Source organism: Rhinolophus ferrumequinum, chromosome 23 (genome assembly GCF_004115265.2).
Source record: "Rhinolophus ferrumequinum isolate MPI-CBG mRhiFer1 chromosome 23, mRhiFer1_v1.p, whole genome shotgun sequence".
NCBI classification, from domain to species: domain Eukaryota; kingdom Metazoa; phylum Chordata; class Mammalia; order Chiroptera; family Rhinolophidae; genus Rhinolophus; species Rhinolophus ferrumequinum.
In genome coordinates this window covers 21,528,673-21,552,013 of record NC_046306.1, presented here as the reverse complement: position 1 = coordinate 21,552,013, position 23,341 = coordinate 21,528,673, and the positions used below count along the sequence as shown (strand labels likewise).

General features: G+C 39.1%; 1 protein-coding gene and 1 non-coding gene across 3 annotated transcripts in view; both read right to left on the bottom strand.

Annotated features, from left to right (window-relative positions):
* Window positions 1-2,577: 2,577 nt before the first annotated feature.
* Window positions 2,578-2,681, bottom strand: LOC117016358 (U6 spliceosomal RNA). Its single transcript, XR_004421883.1, has one exon. It is a non-coding gene; the product is annotated as a U6 spliceosomal RNA (small nuclear RNA).
* A 667-nt stretch (window positions 2,682-3,348) lies between these two features.
* The window catches only part of CDK5RAP1 (CDK5 regulatory subunit associated protein 1), a 28,141-nt gene continuing 8,148 nt past the window's right edge, over window positions 3,349-23,341 (bottom strand). For both annotated transcript variants that reach the window (XM_033095118.1, XM_033095119.1), the window contains 9 exons: window positions 22,653-22,863; window positions 21,088-21,208; window positions 16,985-17,215; window positions 16,648-16,745; window positions 15,646-15,701; window positions 14,439-14,569; window positions 11,947-12,096; window positions 8,556-8,696; window positions 3,349-3,607 (listed from right to left, as the gene is read on the bottom strand). In XM_033095118.1, the coding sequence (XP_032951009.1) occupies window positions 3,527-3,607; window positions 8,556-8,696; window positions 11,947-12,096; window positions 14,439-14,569; window positions 15,646-15,701; window positions 16,648-16,745; window positions 16,985-17,215; window positions 21,088-21,208; window positions 22,653-22,863 (1,220 nt within the window). In that variant the 3' untranslated portion in view covers window positions 3,349-3,526. The remainder of the gene's footprint in view (window positions 3,608-8,555; window positions 8,697-11,946; window positions 12,097-14,438; window positions 14,570-15,645; window positions 15,702-16,647; window positions 16,746-16,984; window positions 17,216-21,087; window positions 21,209-22,652; window positions 22,864-23,341) is intronic.

Sequence of the window (23,341 nt, the reverse complement as noted above, 5' to 3'; positions counted from 1 at the left end):
AGTGGTTGCCAGAGCTTGCGAGGAAGTGAAAAGACGAATAGGCAGAGCACAGAGGAATTTTAGGGCAATGAAACCACTCTATATGGTACTATAATGGTGGATACAAGTCACTATACATTTGTCCAAACCCACAGAGTATATAACACCAAGAAAGAACCCTAGTGTAAACTATGGACTTTGGGTAATAATAATGAGTCAAGCTAGGTTCAAATATAGCAAATGTGCCACTCGGGTGTGGGATGTTGATAGTGAGGGAATCTACATTTGTTGGGGAGAGAGGTGTACGGAATCCTCTGTGCTCCAGTCAATCTTGCTGTAAACCTGCTCTAAAAAAATAAAGCCCTGTTTTAAAAAGACAAAGAAGATCTCAAATCAATAATCTCCTTTCCATTGTAAGGATTAGAGAAAGAGCGAACTAAACCCAAAGCAAGCAGAAGGAATGAAATAGTAAAGATCAGAGCAGAGTCAAATGAAATAGAGAACGGAAAATCAAAACAATCAATGAAAACAAAAGTTGGTTCCTTGAAAAGATCAACAAAATTCACAAAATTTTCGCTAGACTGACAAAGAAAAGGAGAAGACTCAAGATACTAAATCAGAAATGAGAGTGAGGATATTACTACCAATCTTAGAGAAACAAAAGGGTTATAAAAGTATATTATGATCAATTGTATGCCAACAAATTAGATAACCTGCTTGAAACAAACACATTCCTCAAAACCCACAAACTACCAAATCTGACTCAAGAAATGAAAAATAAAAACAGACCTAGAATTAGTAAGGAGATTGAATTAGTAATCAGTCCATTCTATTAAGATTGAATATTACATTGATTGACATTATTCAACCATAAAAAAGGAATGACATTATGCAACATGGATGAATTTTGAAACCATCATGCTAAGTGAAAGAAGCCAGATACAAAGTCTACATGTTGTATGATTACATTTATATAAAATGTCCAAAATAGGCAAATCAAGAGACAGAAGGTTTAGAATGTTGGCCAATGGATAGGGGGAAGGAAAAATAAGGAGTGACCACTAATGGATATAGGGTTTCTTTTGGGAGAAAAGAAAATGTTCTAGAATTCAACAGTGGTGATAGTTGCACAGCCTTGTGCATATACTATAAACCACCGAATTGTGCACTTTAAAATGGTGAAATTAATGCTATGTGAATTATAATCTCAATAAAAAGGGAGGGAGTCAGCCAAAGTGGTTATAGTAACATTAGACAATGTAGATTTCAAAGCAAAAGATATTACCAGGTTTAAAGAAGGTCATTTCATAATAATAAAGAAATCAGTTAGTCAAGGGAACATAAAAATTCTAAATGTTTATTCACCTAGTAACAGAGCTTCAAAATACATGAAGCAAAACATGAGAGAACTGCGAAGAAACAAGAAACAAATCCATAATTATCAAAAATTTCAATACCCCTCTCTCAATATTTGATAGAAGAATTTGATAGATAGTAAGCAAGGGTATTATAGATTTGAACAACAATCTGAATTGACTGGCATTTATAGAATGCTACACCCAATAACAGCAGAATACATATTCTTTTCCAGTATGTACTGAATATTTGCCAAGATACATCATGTTCTGAGCCATTAAACAAGTCTCAATAAATTCAAATGATTAAAATCATACCAAGTATGTTCTCTGACCACAATGGAATTAAATTAGAAATCAATATCATAAAGACCTCTCAGCAAAATCCCCAAATATGTGGAAATTAAATAATTCAGTTCTAAATAACCCATGGGTCAAAGAAGAAATCAAAAGGGACATTAGAAAGTATTTTGAAATTAATGAAAATGAAAATACATTATGTCATGTGTGACAGGAAATTCCATGGTCGCTTGGGGATCAGGAATCAAAGAGGGATTACCAAGGGACATGAGAAAAATTTCAGGTGTGATGGGTATATTCACAGTCTTGATTTGGTGATGGTTTCATGGGTATATACGTATGTCAAAACATCAAATTGTACACTTTAAATATGTGCATGTCAGTTGTACATCAATTACACATACCTTAATAAAGCTATTAATAATGTGTATGGTATTTAACCATTTGTGTAAAACAAATATACATACTAATCACTGTACATACAGAAGGTTGTCTCTGAAAAGACATTAGAAAATGATAAAAGTGCTAGCTTTCGTAAGAGGGACTAGGAGAAAGCGGTAGGAAGGAACCTGACCAATTACAGATACCTATTGTATTGTTTGAAATTACCACAATATATTTTTTCATAAAAAGTAAAATAAATTTTAAAACTTGTTATAAAATGCCTTTTGAATAAAGAATGAAGGTGAAGAGCCGTAACAAATGTTTTCCTCAGAAGATGGATCTTGATAGCAGAAACCAGTCTTCCCAGGCCGGACCAGCACCTGAAGAAGAGGTTCCCAGCCTGGGGTTCCGAAAGGTGGTCCTGGAGGTCACTGGAAAGGGTCCAAAGGAGATCAAGGGCAGACACACAATAAAAGCCTCGGAGCATCCTAACACATGCTGTGTTTTAGAAGCAAAATCATTCAATGATTGCTCCCGTTTGCTAAGAACTTATTGTGTCACAGATAGTGTGAACCTCTTTTCTTTTTGGGTGTCCTCCTCGCACCGGGACCATGCTAATCTCTGTATTGTTCCAATTTTAGTATATGTGCTGCCGAAGCAAACATGATAGTGCTAAACTCTTTACAAGTATAATCTCACTGAACTCCATATGAGATAAACATTTTATTATCATTATCCCCATGTCACAGGAGAAAACCCAGGCATAGAAGACTAGAGTAACTACTCAAGACACACAACTCTTAAGCAATGGAGTGGGGACTTAAACAAAAGTCCTTCTGATTCTAAGCACTCCATGCTACCATCTTTTGGATTTTTTTTGCATGGTACCCACAGAATGACATAAACTTGGCAGGGAATGGGCCAAGAATGAGTGTTCAAAGCCTACCAGTAGGTAATGGTGTCTTCCAAAACTCCAAGTGTTATCAGACCTGAAGGCCAAGAATGATTGACAGGCTAAAAAAAAGTCCCTGAAGGAAAACCTCAGGTAAAATAAGAGAACAAAGTGAGGAGATAAGCAGCCGCGTCAATGTCATCATAACACAATGTTAAGACAGATCTAGAGCAGTTTTTCCCAAGCAAATGGTTCTCTCTACTTTCCCCTCCGCTTTAGTCTCTAATGCCCAGAGTCCAGGGGAGAAAAACCAGAGAGGTTAGCAGTGTCCACAGCAGAAATTACGTTGGGAAACACTTAATACAGGGAAAATAGGGGAAAATCTCAGAAACATTAACCAGGGTAAAAATGAAGTAAAAGTAGAGAGACCGAGGGACGACTTCAGTTTAAATCAATTTAATGATTATAAAGCCTGTTCATGTAGCAGCAAAGAGATGCATTTTCCATTTGACATAAAGTTGCTTCACCACTTGTGGTTTGTCTTCAAAGCTTCATTACCTCTTTCAGTAATGACGTGGGAAGGACTGCCCACGTCAGCTCGAGGCCATCCCTCAGGTCAGCAATATGCTGAAGAGTCCTTCAGAGTGGTCCTGCAGAGCACATGTCCTTTAAGGGTCTGAGAGCTGGCAGAGGTGATCTGAAAGACAACCAGTCGGGAGAAGGCAAGGTAACCAAGAAGGCACTACAGGGACTTAATAAGGAACCTCCAGAGAAGAGGCCACCAAAAGGGACCTGATGGAGATGACAGGCCAGCAGAGACTGCATGGTTCCTGTATGCCCCCAATCCTGAGAGGAAGAGACGTCCGATGCAATCGTAATACATATAATTTAAGAAGTCCAAAACAGGTCAATCCCAAATAGCCACTTCTTCCTTTTCTCTTGGAGTTGGCTCCTCCCCAGCACCAACCATAAGGTTCAGGCGTGCGCTGCCCATCACAGACCCTGCCCTCCCAACCCCAGGGATAAGTTGTGATCCAGGCTGAACCAGTCAAATCCTTCCTCCTTAGGATATTTACAGCCCAAATTTGCTGAGAAAGGCTCTCCTTCCTCTTTAATTGAGAGCTAAAAGTATGTGACACTGAAGGCACCAGTGGTCTCATTTCTTACCATGAGAATAAGTCAGCGCATTAGTCAATATTTACTGAGTGCTTACTATGTTCTAAGTATAGTCCTAGGTGCTGGAGATACCGAGATGAACAAAACAGATATTTTCTCTGACCTCAAAGGAGCTTTCAAGAGAAAACAGACAATAAATATGTAAAGAAACAAACAAGGAGATTTCACGTACTGAGAAGTGCTATGAAGATAAAATGGGCTGTGGTAAACAGTGGCAAGAACAAAGTGGAGGGAAGCTGCTTTAGCAGGACACTGGCCAGAGAAGGCCTCTCAAGGAGGTGATATTTTAGGAAGAACATGAAGGTTTTAAAGAAATCAGCCAGGCAAAGATCAAGAGTCTCCCAAGCAACACAGCATGTGCAAAGACCAGGTCTGAGGGATAAAAAGGATGCCACCAGGGCTGGAGGAGAGAAAATAAGAAGAGTGGAGGGAGTGTGAGGTTGGAAAGATAGCTGAGGCAGATCATATAAGGCCTTGGACACCTTGCATTTTATGCTGGCTCCAATGGGAAACCACTGGAGGGCTCAAGAAGAGGAGTGAGTGACCGGATTTAGAAACATCACACTGCTTGCTGTGGGGCAGACATTCTAGAGGAGGGCAAGAATGAAAGCAGGGAATCTGAAGCCTCTGGCATTCTCCTGCACAGTTGTAGGAGTGTAAAACAGTATGATCACTTCAGCTATTTGTATTACACACCCCCTATGACCCAGCAATTCCAAGTCATGTATCCACCAGAAATAAACACACATGTGCACTGAAACACATGTACAGGAATATTCATAGCAATTCCATTTGTAATAGCTCCAAACTAGAAACAACCAAACTGGCCAACAACAGTACAATGCATAAATAAATTGTGGTATAGTCATATAATATGAATAAATATAATCATGGATGAATTGCACGACATAAGTTAGAGGAAAAGAAGACAAGTACCAAAAATACACATTGTATGATTCAATTGTGTAACAATCAAAAACAGTCAAAACTAAACTATGGTATCAGAAACCAGGATGCAGGGCAACTGGTAGGAACATTGCGGGGGTTCTAGTGTTCTGAGAATATTCTATTTCTTGATCCAGGTGGTAGTTACAAGGTAGGTTCACTTTCATTCATCAAGTAGTACATTGATAATGTGGGCAATTTTCTACATTTATGATATATGTCAATAAAATAATTTATCTTCAAAATATAAAAGCAGAAGGCCAGTGAAGAAGATACTGCAATCTCCCAGTCAGAAATGACGGCGGCTTGGAAATGGAAAGAAATGGTCAGGTTCACGATACATTCCATAGGAAAAACCGAAAGAGGTGGACTGCTGATGGGGAGCACAGGAAAGCAAGTGTGTAAGATGATTCCTAGATTTTCGGCTTGAGCAATTGAGTGGTGCCATTTACGGAAATTGGGGAAGGCTTGAAAAGAAGAAAATTGCAGGAAAGTGGGAAGAATCCATTCTATTTTGGCCACATTAAGTTTAAGATGCAAGAGAGAAGGGAGATAAATACAAAACTCTGGAGAAGGTAGGAAGGGCCAGAAGTGAAGGTACAAGGGACCCTGATGACGGAAGATACAGACGCTTCCTACACTGTCTCATGTGAGCAGACAGCATGTACGGGTAGAGATGTGAGTGAGCCAGTGGAAATAATGAGACAATGAGGTTTCGTCTGACTTGATCTATTTTCTCTATGAATATAAGTCAGACATTCGCTGAGACTAGGATTTGGAGAGGCAGATGAAGATTTAAGAAGAAAGAATGGGAAAGTCAGTGTACTAGGGAGATCGTAGCATCAGGACTTCAAGGCTCAATACTCATTTGAGTTTCACGGTCATGAATTTGAACTGAGTACAGATGGTTTATATAGAAGGGACTGTTACTTATCCCCCAACATTTCTCCTCTTCTTCCTCATTAACTCCCAATTTTTAACTGGGCACATGTTCATTCAGAATGAAGACCACGCTTCTCAGATTCTTTGCAGTCTGGTGTGGTATGTTACTATGGTGGAAAGAGTGTGTGGAACTTCTGCAAAGTGTCTTGAAAGGAAGAGGGCATGCCCTTCCCATCTTTCCTTCCTTCTTCCTCCTACCTAGAATATGGACATAGTAGCTGGAGCAACCATCTTGGATCATGAGGGTACCTTGAGAATGGAGGCCACACACCGAGAATAAAAACAGAAGAAGCCTGGACCCTTGATGACCATGGAGACATCACAATCACCAGTCCTGGACCTCACATATCTAGATTTTTATGAGAACTCCTACCTGTCTTTTGAGTTTTCAATCACCATCATCTGACCTAATCTATCTAATACAGATTAACTGTATGCTTTTCCCCAGCAATGTTCAGATGACACGGCACAGATGCAGAGGAAGCAGATAACCACTTTTACCAGAGCTGGGGTTCAGCCAAATAAGCACCACAGAAGGGAGGGAGACAAGAAAGCGAAATTTATGACGGAGTGGTTCTAGCACAGCCCAGAGACTCTAATTGGAGAGAAATGAAACAGCAGTGATGAGCAACACAGAAAAACAGCCAACAGATCCCTGGCTCCACAGCTCTTCCTTCATTTTCATCCTTCCACTAAATCTTACTTGTGGGATTTATGTCACTTGAGAACAAAAGAGAGTACCAAGTAATGATGCAGCATAACCTTTCTAACTTTCTTAACTGGAATTTTTTCATTTTACAAAAGATATCATACTAACACTACAACCCAACCCACCAACGTCTTTCCTTTTTTTGAAGTAACACTTAGCTAGAGTGGAAAGAGAGTAGGAGGAGGTATGGGAAAGAAACTAAAAATCAAAGAAACAAACATTCAGAAGAGAGAGAAATAAGAAAACAAGATAGAGTCAAAAAACTTTTAAAAAAGAACAAATGGCGAAAGCTATGCCAGGTTGTTTCTAAATCAATCACACTGCTGCCTGGTAGGAATTACTCTACCTAGGAAATTCCTAGGTAATGTTTAAGTAAGACAATTCCCAGTCACGACAAGGACAGAAGGGAATGACATCATAAAGTCACCAACCAGCAAACTGATTGTGTTGTAAGTTTTTGTCAGATGGACAGAAAAGTTCTAAGTGTTGGTAAAATTTCTAGGCCAATCCAAAGAAGTTATGTGCCAGGGGAATGAGCCTCACTCAGCTACAAGCCATGGACCATGGCTCCCATGACTCAAGATGGAGGTGACAGTAAGAGCAAGTAGGGACAGTAAGGAAGCAGAGTAGAGGGTAAGACACTGAGAAATAGGTAAGAGGACAAAACACTGATCAACAACAGCAGAAAAACAATTACTCTCTCTTTTGTAGATGCTCCAGAACTCATTGTCGGAGAAGCAGCTTTGCTCCTGCCTACCTCATCAGTATGTGTCCCGCCTGCCTCTGGTTCTGGGGCAAAATAGACATTAGGACCAGAAAGAAAGGGACGTGGCAATAGCAGTAGTGTAAGGAGAAAAGGAGGAAAAAGGAAAGGAAAGGAAAGAGGGAAGAAAGGAGGACTAGCCCCAGTGAAAGAGGGAAAAGAAAGAGGAAAATTTCCCACAGCCATTCAACTAGATCTGCTAGTCCAGGGAGGGACCCAGAAAACGGGAGCACATGTCAGTTAGGGATGCTGGGGCATCAGAGACTTCAAAGGGCATGCCGCTCTCTGACAGAGAGAACTATCAACTCACTCCAAATCACTTGTACTTCCTGGCCTCTCTGCAGCAAGAAACTACTGTGTACTCCAACCTCACCAAATTCCCGAAAAGAACCGTTCCAGGGCAAGAGAGAAGAAAAACAATAAGGCAATAGTCAGAAATAGTCTAAAATTCAATTCAAGATGCCCTTCCATTGCTCAAGTTGAGAAGAGATTTTCATTGTATTAAAAAATTTCTCGGGCCGGCCCGGTGGCTCAGGCGGTTAGAGCTCCGTGCTTCTAACTCCGAAGGCTGCCAGTTTGATTCCCACATGGGCCAGTGGGCTCTCAACCACAAGGTTGCTAGTTCAACTCCTCGAGTTCCGCAAGCGATGGTGGGCTCTGCCCCCTGCAACTAAGATTGAATACGGCACCTTGAGCTGAGCTGCCTCCCGGATGGCTCAGTTGGTTGGAGCACGTCCTCTCAACCACATGGTTGCCAATTCGATTCCTCGAGTCCCAAAAGGGATGGTGGGCTGCGCCCCCTGCAACTAGCAACGGCAACTGGACCTGGAGCTGAGCTGCACCCTCCACAACTAAGACTGAAAGGACAACAACTTGAAGCTGAACGGCACCCTCCACAACTAAGATTGAAAGGACAACAACTTGACTTGGAAAAAAAAAAATCCTGGAAGTACACACTGTTCCCCAATAAAGTCCTGTTCCCCTTCCCCAATAAAATCTTAAAAAAAAAAAAAAAAAATTTTCTCCAGGAAAAAAATTCATTTCCCCCAATTATCCAATCCAACAGCCATTTCACGGTGCAAAGCAGAAAAACCCAAAAGGACACCTTACCTTCACCAGCACGTAGTCCCCAGGCTGAGCTCTGACTCTGAACCCAGAGTTAGTGACATCCTCCATCTCTACATCAGGGAATATCACCTTCAGGTTTCCATCATTCCGGCCACACAGGTCAGTGGCAGAGCGTTTACTGAGCTGCAGAAGGAACAGAGGAGACTCTATGAGTCTGTCAGTCATCAGTTCCTGGAAGACAGGAATTACGCCTTCTCTTGTCTCAGATCCCCAAGGGTCTTACTCGTAGCGCATTCCTTAACCAAAGAATCACTGAAGAAGACAAAGTGTTTATCGCTGCTCAACCAACAAGGGCAGGACATGGCACAGAACAGAAACTCAATAAAGTTTTGCTGACTCTACACTAATGAATGACTCAAAGAGTCTTGGATTACAGAATTACCTTCAAAAGGAATGGACCTCCAACAGGCCTAAAGCCAAAGACATATGGGTGATGCACCTGGCAAATCCACTTTCACTTTACCCCGTCTCATAGTAATCACTTAAGAATGTTCTGGAGTTGTGCGGCTGAGTTACTTTCCCATAATGAATAGGCAGGCTCATGGCCAGAGTTTCCATCACAACATGCAGAAGACAAGGCCAGGAGAATAATAAAACTAGAATGATGGAATTAACTTCTAGAATATACACAAGTCTTTCCCTTCCAGCCATGATGAAGAATCAAGTTTATCCTCCAGCCTTAAATAACTAAGAAACTGGACAAAATGTCTAAAACAGCTATTTCCAGGTATTAGACAACAGAGGTTGTGTAAGAGAAGGAAAACAGATGAGATGAGCCTTCCAACCACCCCTGAGTTTTTGCCAGAAGGCACAAGCCAGACCAGGATGCAAAGAAAGCAGGAAGGGAAATCTCAAAGCAGAGGATGGTGATTCTCTCTGAAATGAGGAAAGAGGGATCAGAATTTAAGGAGCCTGCAACAACTGGAAATCACGGAACAAGTTCTAAACAGGAGGGAGCTAAGCAGAAAAAGAGCTATAGAAATGTGCAGTCTTTGCTGACTACTACTATGTGCTTCCATAGAGTGAAACTCCATGAAGTCAGGCAAAGAAAGTAAACTTGGAACTGTCAGCTGATGAGTTCCCAGAGCTCACATGGGGCTGGGAATCATTTCATCTACCACCAAACAGTCCTCACTGATTCCTTGGGACATGCAGTAGCAACTGCAGAAGAGCCATACCTTAGTAATGAGGCTAACCTATCCCTAGGATAGAAAACTCTTCTAACAACACTTAAAAACAAGCCTTGAAAGGATTAAAATGAACTGTAAGTAACATCACTGCCTATCAGAACAAAGCCCAACACAAAATCCAAACACTCAAAAATGTACATCATGGTATCCAACATCCAATCAAACATCACTACATATGCCCAGAAGCAGAAAAATGTGACCCATAATCAGGAGAAAAATCAGGAAATAGAAACAGACCAAAGGAGTTCCAGTCCAGATGGTGGAGTAGGTAAATGCTGTGCTCGCCTCCTCCCACAACCACATCAAAATTACAGCTACATTATAGAACAACCACTCTTGAGAACCACTTGAAGACTAGCTGTAGATAACTCCTATAACTAAAGACATAAAGACAAAGCCATATCGAGACTAGTAGGAGAGGTGGAGATGCAAAACGGGCTGGTCCCACACCCAAATGATGTGATACACCACATAATTAAAATGAAGTATAAAAATCCTATGATCATATCAATAGATGCAGAGAAAACATTCGACAAAACCCAGAATCCATTTATAATAAAAACTCTCAGCAAAATGGGAATAGAGGAAATATACCTCAACATAATAGAGGCCATATGATAAACCCACAGCTAACATCACACTCAATGGTTCCTTAAGATCAGGAACAAGACGAGGATGTCCACTTTCACTACTTTTATTCCACATAGCACTGGGAGTCCTGGCCACAGCAATCAGACAAGAAAAAGACATGTAAATGTACAGATCTCCAGAATCACAGCTGACACCCTAAATTATAAAGCATTTAGTGAGGCAAACACTTTTTGGAGTATTTCACCAGCTCAGCATCACCACCCAACATCCACTGCTGGATCAGACCACAGGAAAATTCCTAACCCAAGCTGAATTGATCAGGTTCCCTCTCTTAGAAATTTCAATTGGGGCTGGGAGACAAAATTTTGGTCTGTGAACAGCTGGAACTATAGCATGTAAACAGAAGAACTATAAGACTGCCATATTCTGCCACACAGATGAAGAAGCAGGAAAGGCTAGTCTGAGGAGAGACCAGCACGTCTGAGCCTCAAGGGCTTCCCAGGCTGCGCAGAGTCCCTTCTAGACACCTGGCAATATCCTGCCCTTGGGATCCATAAGATACCCCTAGAGGTTTATACACACACACAAAAAACACCTCTTTTTTGGCTTAGGCTGAATGGCTTGAACCCATTTCCCACTATTACTCAGTACCAGACAGTCCTAACAAACACAAATACCAGGCAATTGGTGGCTTTGATGCTGCCATATCCTACAGTATGGAGCAGGACTCTCCTTTCCCAAACCAGGACTTGGAAGAAGTCACAGAAAGGGCCCTGTCTCTCTCTTTCCCCTCCTCTCCACAGGCTGCAGCATGCAGCCTCACAAAAGGTTAGGTTCCCAAACTCACCCTTATCCCATCCATTTAGTGCTCTCTCTAAATGATGGTTAGGTTCCCAGACTTGACCACGGAAGCCTACAGGAACCACAAACTTCCAGAAATGCAGTAAATTTCTAAGAAAGTGTGATTTTAAAAAGGATTAAATACAAACGATAAAATTGATTCTAAAAATATACATATGATACTGCTTCCAGAAAGATGGAGCAGACATATTTTTCCCTAATTCTTTCACTAAGTACAGAAATATCCTTCAGGAGTAAACAGGGAAATCAAAACATTCTAATATGAAGGAAGACAAAGAGAATCTACTGCCAGAGTGTCTAAAGAAAGTTCTCTAAACAGAAAGGAAACAATAAAAGAAGGAACCCTGGAACATGAGAAGGGGGAAAAAACACGAAGATATGATTATCTACATAGAAAATTCCAAGGAAATTGCCAAAAAAAACTCCTAGAGCTATTAAATGAATTCAGCAAGGTCACAGGATACAAGATAAACATACAAAACTCAATTATTTCTATGTAATAACAATGAACACATGGACACCCGAAATTAGAAACACAACAGCAATTACAACACCTATTAAAAAAAAACCTCAGAATACTTAGGTGTAAATCTAACAAAACTTGTACTGGATCTGTATGCTGAAAACTACAAAAACTAATAAAAGAAATCAAAGATCTAAATAAAAGGAGATATATTTTGTTGTAAAAAACAAAAAGCATACACAATATATGTATAAACATATGGTCTCACCCCCTCCACAAGCACCAGCTGGGTACGACCCACAAAGGTCTTATTGGCTTTTGTCGCTTCTTCTCGGAAGACGGTGATAAGTTCCTCCAAACGCCTTAATTTTACCTCTTGTGGGACATCATCCTTCAGCCTGTGGTATGCCCGTGTCTTCTATTAAAAAAAAGAGAGAGCGAGATAGAGGTCACCAAGGCCTTGTAGAATCCATTCTTGAGGCACAGAGCAGGACCATGGTCATTGCCCCCTGCAAGTTGTAGATATGTACAGCAAACCCAAACCATGCCATGAGGGTTCTCTAGCTCTGGAAACCTTCTAAGAGAAAAAGGTAACTCTGCAGTTGAGTCACTGTTTTTTTGCAAGGGTTAAATTCTAAATTTAGCATATAAAAATCATAGACTCAAAATTGTTGTTAAGATTTTTATAGGGTACGAATGTGACCTTTATCCTTAGGGTACCCTAAGACTACAGCCTTTATCTTAAGGATAAAGGTTCCATTTGTACATATACTAAATAACTCATGTACTAAATTATTCAGCCACACAGTTTATAAAATCACAAGATGCAAAGCAACCTAAATGTTTATCAATAGGTAACTAGTAAAACAAATTATGGTTTATTTACATAACGAAAAATTACACAGCTGTTCAAAAGAATGAGATAGTTTTATATATACTGATATGATCGCTCTCCCAAATATACTTTTAACAGAAATAAGGTACACATGAACATGTATAATTTTGGTATAGAAAGAATACATATAAATATGTTTATAAATACATGAACTATCTCTGGAACGTTGCAGAAGAAATTTGTAAGAGTGGATACCGTCAAGGAAGGAGCTGAAAAACTAAGCAACCTGGGAAGAAGGAAGAACTACTTCTCACTGCATATGATTTTGACCTTTTGAACTTTATACCATGAGCATGTATCATCTAGTCCAAAAAAAAAAGAAAACTAAAACTAATCCTTGAAAAGCCTTTACATCATCCAAAACCACAGTATGCATATATACCTATATATATATCTTTACCTATGTACATGAGCTCATAATACAGTTGGAGGCCCACTACACTAGACAGAAGTATGGAATAAGAGAAAAACCAATACACCAAAGTCTGGATATTCAAATCATTCTGCCTTTGAGAGAATGACCAAATCCACAGAGGAAAATGAGAATGGGTAGAGAATCCTAAAACATAATTCTCTCACAGGGTTTACTCTCTTCTGTCTTATTATAAACAACAACTTACCTCTATTGTACACTTACATCATGAAGCACTGTTCTAAACGCTTTACACATATTATCTTATTTAATCATCAAAACAACCTGAGGTTGGTACAAATCTTATCCCCCATTTCACAGATGAAGAAACAAAGGACACTTTCCAAGGTCACATAGTTATTAAGTGAGAGGAGCAATTTAAGTGCTTGCTCTCATCCACTAAACTACTTGATAAGTCTCTATAAACTTAATTCTAACCAAGTAATTAAATCCCAAAGTAAAGACTTATATTCAATGCCCATAGGATATGCTTCCACAACACACTGAAAACCCATTTCCCAAATCTAGCACTATAAAGAATTTCTCTTGCATGTTTGTGATGTCCATGGAAAAGAAGCAAAATGGAACCCAACAGCTCCTCTGAAACTTCATCCCTGAAAATAATTCTGTAAGAGACATGAACATACACACTCGCCCACTTACACTGCAATGGGCTACACTGCAGAACACTAGGCAGTGGGCTTTAAAGACATGAATTGCTTGGTTGATAGCTGCTGAGTTAGCAGTGGCTAAAGTCACGGGTTCATTCATTCATCAGTCAGCTTTCCTGAGTCCATGGCCAGAGAGGCTCCTCAGCCTCCAGCCCAAACACAAGGCAAGCTGCCCCAACGTGACTGCAGGGATGAGAAATGACCCATGCAATTCATCCCTACCACCAAGAAAATGGCAGCAGACTATGACTATCCCCTCTCTGCAGGAAACACATGTGAATTGCTCTCCCTTTCCTTGCTCATCTCCTTCTGCACCTTCCACCTGGGAATCTGTATTATAGGAGAAACTCTAAAGTGAGTATCAGTGAGTTCACCTGGCCTAGAAAAATAGAAACTAAAAATGGCTGAGGATGGCTGGGAGAGTGACAAGGGGTGTCTGTAAGACAAATCACTCTGCATGTTGAGAAACAATTTCAGGTTTTTTGTAAAGACAATAATGTCCCTCCCTCCACATTCAAATTCTAAACAACCTAATTTAAAATATTCTAATAAAGAGAAAATATTGGCATAGTTAATTATTTTTCATCTCCAATAGCTGAACTGTGTAAAATAATAGACAAGTTGATCAGAAAAAATAAAGAAACAAATGGTAAGATCCTTGTGGCTTCCCAAAGACTGCCTTGCTGCCACTTTTTCTTCCCAGTTATCTTCGGTCGATAAACCGGTCAGGAATGATGTCATTCTCAGCACAGAAGTAGCTCCTCCCCCATTCCAGAACTCACCTGTCTCATACTGTAGGAAAAGAGGAAGCCCATGTTGTACTGAACTTCCTGAAGCAAAGACACCGTCTGGAGGTGATCTTCCTCCGTCTCACCACAAAAGCCAGCAATGAAATCACTGCTGAGGCTGACACCTATGACACACAATAAGGACAAAGAATAGTAGTCATTGCTGCTTACTTTCAAGAGAAGCCTTTGCCACTTGTGGGCTACAGAAGTAGGGACAGCAATTAAGGCCTTTTCTGTAGCTATTCAGCCTATGTGCAAGTGTGACAGAACTGTCACAGCAGAGCAAAGGAGGATGCACCTGCTTTTCTACAGTGTTCCCACACCAGAGCCTGGCTTCTCAGTCTACATTCCCCTCAGCACTAGAAAAGGTATTTTCACTGCAAATGTGAGATTTAGGGACACAGAAGGAGTCCACATGTTCCAAACGGTCCTATTTTCACTGGTGAAAATCTTGCAGTGTCCCATACAAATATACTTTTGAAGTTAGTTTAACACAATGTTCCTTTAAGATAGTAACAATAACTATTAGTTACTGAATACTTACTAAGTGCTACACTTTACTATCTAACTTATTTAATTATCCCAATAATCCAACAAGGTGAGTACTATTAGCTGTATTTTATGGATGAGGAAACTACAGCCCAGAGAACCCCACACTGTCCTGCTCCATCAAAATGAAAGTATTTGTGCACAATACAAGTTATGATTAGAAATTTGGAAAATGTGTAGACTTCGTCAACCAACTATAAACTAAAAGACTACAGAGTAATTTTATTAGGAGAAAAGGAAAAAAAAGAGAGCATAGGTTATAATAAATAAGAAACAAATTACCTCTAAGTACACATTTTTAAAGATACCAATTGCCCCCAAATGAGAACTAATTTAGACTATCTAAAACTTTGCCAGCTAATGAAAAAATACAAGGTCTCTCCCATATGTTCACAAACACAAAAACTGTTGAAAAAGAATCTCTTTAGCCTTGAGGCCTCAAGCTGATCCACACCTCTGAGTATTTCTAGCAAGACCAAGACATTAAAAAATCAGGAAAAAATGAAAAGAAAGAAAGAGACAGAAATGAAGAGAAGCAACAGAAGTATAAAGGTGTCACACGGTACTGCCACAGGTGTTGCCTGTATCTGACCAAGAAGACTGTGGTCACTGGTAGAGTAACGTACTCAGTGAATACATTTCTTTAATGTACCTGGAATAAACTCTCTGATATGATGAATTAACTCCACATAAGCTTCTCTTGAATAGCTACAATAAAGAACAAAAAGAAAAGGCTTAGGTGAGCTAATCTTCTTTAAACGAATGATATTAAAAGATAACACTATGAATTACCACGTCATTGCTTCTCACCCACACAAGACAGTACAAGAGCAGGTTAAAATATCTGAAAGATCACTTATGATTCAAATCCTGTACTGTAACCTAATCTACGGCCTATAAATTTTTAGTTCAAGGACATAAACTATTTTAAATAGCCTTCTGTATTTAACTAATATATCAACACAGATTAAGCATTTAAGAGGATCTCTAAAACTCTTGCCAATGCCAAAAACAAGGCAAAACACTAGGTCCATACAGCTTGCCATCTGTCACATTCTCCTTCCAGTCTTATCTCTACAATATTTATTATTCCCAAAGTAAGTGAACACATAGAGCTACACTTAAATTCCAAGACCTAAAAATCTTTAATGTTAAAAGCTAAAGGACTGGGGCGGCTGGATGGCTCAGCTGGTTAGAGTGCGAGCTCTTAACAAGGTTGCCGGTTCAATTCCCACATGGGATGATGGGCTGCGCCCCCAGCAACTAAGATTGAAAACGGCGACTGAACTTGGAGCTGAACTGCACCCTCCACAACTAGATTGAAGGACAACAACTTGGAGTGGATGGGCCCTGGAAAAACACACTGTTCCCCTAATATCCCCCCTCCAAAAAAAAAAGCTAAAGGATTAATATCTCAGAATATGCCACACAATAGATGCTTAATAAAAAATATGCTAAACAAATAAAATCCAGTCCTTAGTCTATACTTATAGAGTGAACAAAAGGAAATTACAATGTCCAGGGGTTCAATCCCACAATAAATATTTACTGAGCAGCTACTATGTGCCACACACATGCTAGGTTCTTAGACACTGTTTGGTCCTTAAGGAAATATGGAAAGGTGCAGGAAACCCCCTCCCCAACCAAGTCTGACCCCCTCCGCATGGCCTCCAATACACGGCTGCTTCCACTCTGGGCTGGTAGATGGATCTGTTTACAGATATTGTCTCTCTCATGAATCAGCTGCAGAACCTGATCAAAAAGAATACCTTGAATGTCATCAAAGTCTCACCAAAGAATCTTGCATCAAGGAATACCACCCCCACTGTTCTCCACCAAGGTTAATTTTCAAGTAATTACGAGGTTAATTAAACCAAATACATGAATTAACCAAATCCTTCACTTTTGCCCAAACCATGCTCTGTCTATCCCAGACAGACATGCTTGAGTATACTGTTATCAGTTTGGCACAGTTGACTAGTAATACTCACCTCATCAGGAAAGTCCTTGGGGTGGGGAGAGGTGAAACGGATCCTCATTTCAGGATCTATTCTGGAGACCTGATCCAAAAGGTGAGCAAAACGAAGGCCCCCCCGCTTGGTTTTATAGTTGGTGGAGAAGCCACGGCTGAGGTTGGTGGACACTGCATTGTTGAACTGGACTTCTGAATTGTCCCGAAAACTATTAACATTCTGACCAAGTAGTGTCACTTCTTTCAGCCCCTGAAAAGAGGAAAACATATTGGAAGCAATTTAAACACTAGTTTGGTAGCTTCATACCAAATCACTAATTAAAATTAGCCTGAACCTACCAAGAACCATCTATAAACGTGTTGTCTTTACCTAATAATTTCACGCTTGGGCATCTTGTTGTAAAGAACTTCAAAATAAAAGCTACGTAAACGTTAATCTTCAAAACATTATTTAGAGCAGCAAAAAACTGGATGCAAACTCCGTGTTCAATAATGGTTAATTTATAACACCATCAATCAAATTAGGAAAACATTCTATCAAGTGATTGTTATATAATCATCACCTATGAAGTATTCTTGCCAAAAATATTTAGCCTAAATCAAATGAAGCTTTTACACCTAACTTCCAGTTTACCAGAATTCAGGGGAACAGTTTAAATGAGGAAGCAATCAAACAACTCTAGACATGTCTGATCTCTTCAAAATGTAAATGCATCATTTCAAGCAAACAACAACAAAAAAAGTAAAGAGCTGTTTTAGATTAAGAGATTGAAGAAATATAACAACCAAGTGAAACTACACAAATCTTGACTGGATCTTGGTTTGAAAATAGTCGGTGTGAGCAGCCGACCAATGACCAGCGACCGACTGCCTCAGCCAGGTGAAACGCAAGGCTGATAATACCAGCATGGGCCAGGGAGCTGTGTCCTACACAGCCAGACTGAAAAACAGTGGCTTGAACCAGGAGGGTGGGGGGGGTGAAGGGCATGAAGGAAAAAAAAAAAAAAAGATATTTGGGAACAATAAATTTTGAATATGGATTGCATATTAGATAATATTAATTAATTGTTAAGTTTCCTACATGTGATTATGTACAATATATTATAGTTAAGAAAGGAAAATTTCTTATTCTGAGAAGATGCATACTGAAGTATCCAGGGTTAAGTGGCCTGATGTCTACAAGTTACTTTCAGAAGGTTCAGAAAAAATGAAGATAGAGATAGGCATATAAAACATGACAAAATGTTAATAAACATGTTTATTGTACCATTGTTTTAACTTGTATTGTTTGAAAATTTACAATACAAATTTTCAGAAAGAAAAAGAATGGTTACTATAAAGACTATTTTTTGTAACTTTACTTTGACATCAGAGAAATTGTAATAGTACAAAGAATTCCCATATAGTCTTTGCCCAGATTCACTGATCATTAACATTGTGCCCCATTTATCTATCATTCACACTCACACATTTATATATGCACACTCTCTCCACACACACATGCAGCACATATTTTTATGAGCCATCTGAGAATAAGCTGCAAACATCATACTCTTTACCCCTAAATATGTCAGTATATATTTCCTAAAAATAAGAACGTTGTCCTGTATAATCACAGGACAATTATCAAAATCAGAAATATTGATACAGTACTGTTATCTAATCCAACATTCCATAAATCAAATTTTTACCAATTGTCCAAATAATGTCCTTTATAACTTTTTTTAATCTTTTTCATTAATGGCATGTCTAGGAATTTATCTTATGGATATAACCATGAACATGGACAAATATGAATGAAGAGACTGGTTTATTCAAACACAGCACTGTTTTAACAGGGGAGGAATTAAAAGCAATCTGAAAGCTGTTGTCCTGTCAGTAAATCACAGTGCATCCATGGCAAGAAAAGCCTCACAGCTACAAAAACAAAGCTAAAAGCTGTTAATGACATGGCAAAATGCTCAACGATTATTAAAGACAGGATACAAAATTGCTTAGACAGTGAGATCACAACTACATAAACTTTTTCTGTAACTTCTTTTTTGCCTGATCAGAATCCCATTCCAGGACATTGTTAAACATTTAATCGGCATGGCTCTAATCTCCATAAAGACTATTTTTACAAGTTGTGATATAATGTTAATTTTAAAAAAGAGAGGGTACACCAAATACAATGTGGATCCTGGATTGGATCCTGAAAAAGAAAAAAAGACATTAGTGGGGAAATTGGTAAAATCAGAATAAAGTCTGAAGTTAGTAAATAGTAATGTACCAATGTTATCTTTTAGTTTTGACAAACGCACCAAAGTTAACATGCTAATTATTTAGAGGCAACTCTATCTTTGCAACTTTTGTGTAAGTTTAAAGTTATTCCAAAACAGAAAGTTTATTTTAAAAAAAAAAGGCAGGATATAAAACTAAGTAATACACACACACATATAAAAGACATAACAACCAAATGCAGAAGAGTTACCAGATAACCGGAAAAATTTGAATATGGGTAGACTAGGATTGAGATATTTAGCAATTTTTGTTAATCTTGTTAGAAATAATTTTTGAAAGGATAATTATTGAAAATATCCTTATTTTTCTAGAGATGCATAATTACTTACGGGTGAAATGTCCTACTATACTTTGAAATACTTTATCAACAAAAATAGATAAAGCAAATATAGCAAAAATTTAACAATTATCAAATTTAAGTGATTATTAGCTGGGGAAGAAAGGTCATAGTACTATTCTCTTTTCAGTGCATTTAAATTTTTTTCGTATAAAAAGATAATAAAGAGGCTTAAAAAAAGGCTGCTTACTTAAACAACTTCCAATCATTCAATTGTTTGAATGAATAAACAATATTCTGATAATGAATAAACAATATTCTGTTAAAGGACCAAAACTGTGTATTCTTTGCAACTGTAGTCTAAAAATCTAAATGAAAGAAACATCTTTTAAAAAGTTATTTTATAAGCAAAATAAATATGTCACTAACAGATACGTTAAAACAGTGTAGAATCTTAATTTTTCAAAAGTCAACACTTTGAATTCATGAAGATTCACTTTAATGTTATTAAGTTCCTTCTTTTATATGCAAATACCTTAGAAAGGTTAGGGAGTTTTTTGTCATCACCTCAGTTTACTTAAACAGAATGTCTCCATGCTGAAGGAGTGAGTTTTGGTACTGTGGGGGAGCTGGCAGGGGAGAGGAAGGAGACAACTTTAGACCAGGAAGCTCTTGGAGAGGTAGGGTGTGGGGAATACTTCACAGTTTCTGTGAGCAGCCAGAGACCAAATCAGAAAACTAAGAATCTGGGGATGGGAGGAGAAAAAAGGCAAACTGCTGGTTTAGAACTACAGCAAGGGCTAGCTAGCCTCTTATGGTTCCTGAGCCAAGCAAGAACAGGAAGACGCTAGTGGAAGAAAAGTTCCATATTCCCACATACTGTCCTATTCTGCAGGGCTGGAAGATTCAGGCCGAGGGTTAGGGAGAGACTTCCCAAAGGGTTGAGAGACCAGCTCCCAATAGGAGGAAGACAGCAGATATCTCCGCTCTGGCCTCTGATCTGTTTCACTGCCCTCATCTGTTCTCTGTCCCTCAACTAGTGAGCTGCCCAGTGGTAAAATGAGCAAGAGATGTGGGAGATTCTCCTAGAATGGACAGAGTAATAAGTAACTCGCTGAAAAATTACTGCGGGCCAGGTAGTTTAAAAACATTTAAACTACCATATCCTTCCAACAGCAATCCTTCCATTAACCTGGCAAGGTAGATATTATTTTACCCTCTTCCATAGGTGGGGAAACTGTGTTTTAAAGAAGGTAGTTAAATGGCCGGTGCCAAACCGGGCACCAAACCAGAGAGAATGGTGGAGCCAGAATTCATACTCAATCATCTGATTCTAAACTCATGCTCTCTCCATTCTACGGTGCTTCCTCCTACGCAAACTTCGCAGTGCATCTGCCTATAATTTGTGAGCTGCAAACCAAAGATGTACACCCAGGTATTTCTTTCTGGCCAGGGATGGTTCTAAGCTTGTACAGTTAGAGATAGCAAAGGATGCAAAACCAGAAAATATCCTCATCCTCCCACAAACACAGTCTCAGTAAGAAAGCTGGAGGACTTTTCACCTGCTCAGAAAGCTTCCTCACTTCCTCTAGAATGGAGGCAACAGGCCGACTCCTCTCCCGGCCACGTGTGAAAGGAACAATGCAGTAGCTGCACATATTGTCACAGCCTCGCATAATAGACCTGGGGAGGAAAGCACCAGAACTTAGTAACAGCAGCAGGATGTCTTGGTCCAACCCAAAGAGCAGATCACAGTTCCCTTGGCATTATCCTTTGATTCTGAATTCTCTTGGCAACATGCTAACACTGGACCAGTCTGAGATCTAAGAAGCGTGAAGGCAGACATTTTTTTATCTTTAAAAACTAGTATCTAACCCCAGCATATAAACCAAACCGTAACTGGTGGATAACAGTGGTTACCCTGAGGGACCAGTGCTGAAGGAATGGGGTGTAGACATACCACACCTGGGCTTTCTATTGTTTATATTTATATATTGTTTTAACTTTTCACATCTAGACCAGAAAAAGAAATAAATATTGTAAAGTATGTATAAAGAGCTAAGATCTTGGATTTAAAACACAGGGGTCTGCATTTCTCACTTCTGGTCCAAATACTAGGTATCCAAGTTAAATCACTTTCTTTCATTTGCATCCTGTATATGAAAGCTTCAATTTATCTTAAGGAAATAATTATGAATAGAGATGTATCAAAGATATTCACTGAAGAATTGTTAAATAAAAGTTGTCTATTATCTTAATTAAGCATTCTAACAACAGAGTATTGGCTAGCCATTAAAATGATAGAGGTTGGCAAACTTTTTCTGTAAAATACCAGAAAGTAAGTATTTTAAGCTTTGCAGACCATGCCATCTCTGTCACAACTACTCAACTCTCCTATTTTAGTGGTGAAAGCAGACACAGACAATACGTATATAAAGAAATGGACATGGCTGTATTTTAATAAAACTTTATTTACTAAAAAAGGCTGTACGCCAATTTGCCAATCGAAAATTTAATGCCATAAGAAACAGTCACCATTTTAAATAAGAAAAGGTATTAAAAAAATACACCAAGAGCCAATTTTTATGAACACAAACACAAAGCATACACACATAAGCACAAAGCAAAGGACAGCAATGATATACATCAAAATGATAACAGTGGTAATTATTAGGTGGTGGGGGTTAGGTAAGTAATACTTTCTTCTTTACGTATTTTTATCTTTTCCACATATTCTTCAATAAATGCAAACTATTTTGTCACCAGATCTTTACTTCTTTTTTTAACTTAAAAGATCAGGGGAGGGAAAAAAAGAACCAGGAAAGCCCAAGATATTCTCTTAAGTGAAAAAATAAGAGTGTGGAAGGGAAGGTAGGAAAGACCCCATTTTATGTATATGAATGTATATGCACAAAACACTTCTCAAAGGATTGTACAAGAAACTACTAACACAGCTGCCTCTGAGAGGTGGCTTAGGAGACTGCGGATGACAGGTGTGAGGGAGTCTTAAATATCATTTTTGTCTTTTGTACTATATGCATGAATTAATTTTTTAATGTAATAAAATTAACGTGTTATTTTAAAAGTGAGAAAAAAGAAGTTTACTGTCTCTTGATCAGTGACTCACACGAAAGCAGAAGTAGCACTGGGGTTCATCTGGACTGGCATGACATCTGCATAGGTCTCATCCAAAGACAGCAGCACGTTGGCAGCTTGCTGGCCTGACTCGGCAACAGCCAGCAGGCGAGGGAGGTCCCGATAGGCATCTGGACCAGCCAAAATATCCACCGTTTTCTCCCTATTGAGGATCTCTTCCTTCAGTCTCTCAGCCATACAACCTGGGAGGGAAATGAAATAAGCACCGGTTCCCAAATTCGTTTGGTCTCATGGCTTCTCAGTACACATTGTCTGCAGCTGGATCAAAGACCAAGACATAGAAACTTCTCTAGGAGTTTAGCATCATCCCTCCAATTTGCCCAACACTTCCATAGCACTGGAACACGCATCTTCCTATACAAGAAAACCACTGGAAAAGGGCTCAAGAGCAATTCAATTAAATGCCCGGAAAAATTAAACCATCCAAAAACCTCTCTAGACATAAACCACCTCTTTTTTCAACTGAAAATTACTCGTTACTACAAATAAAAAATATTTTACCTCAGGAACCTGTTTTTAAAAATAAAACTTACTTATACATAACTGCACTTATACTCTTTATCCCTCTTCTTGCCCGTAATACTTGGTAAAACCTATTAGAAATGAGTTTACCATCCATGCTGGCATTTCCTATATCCTAAAAAACCACTGTTATTAATA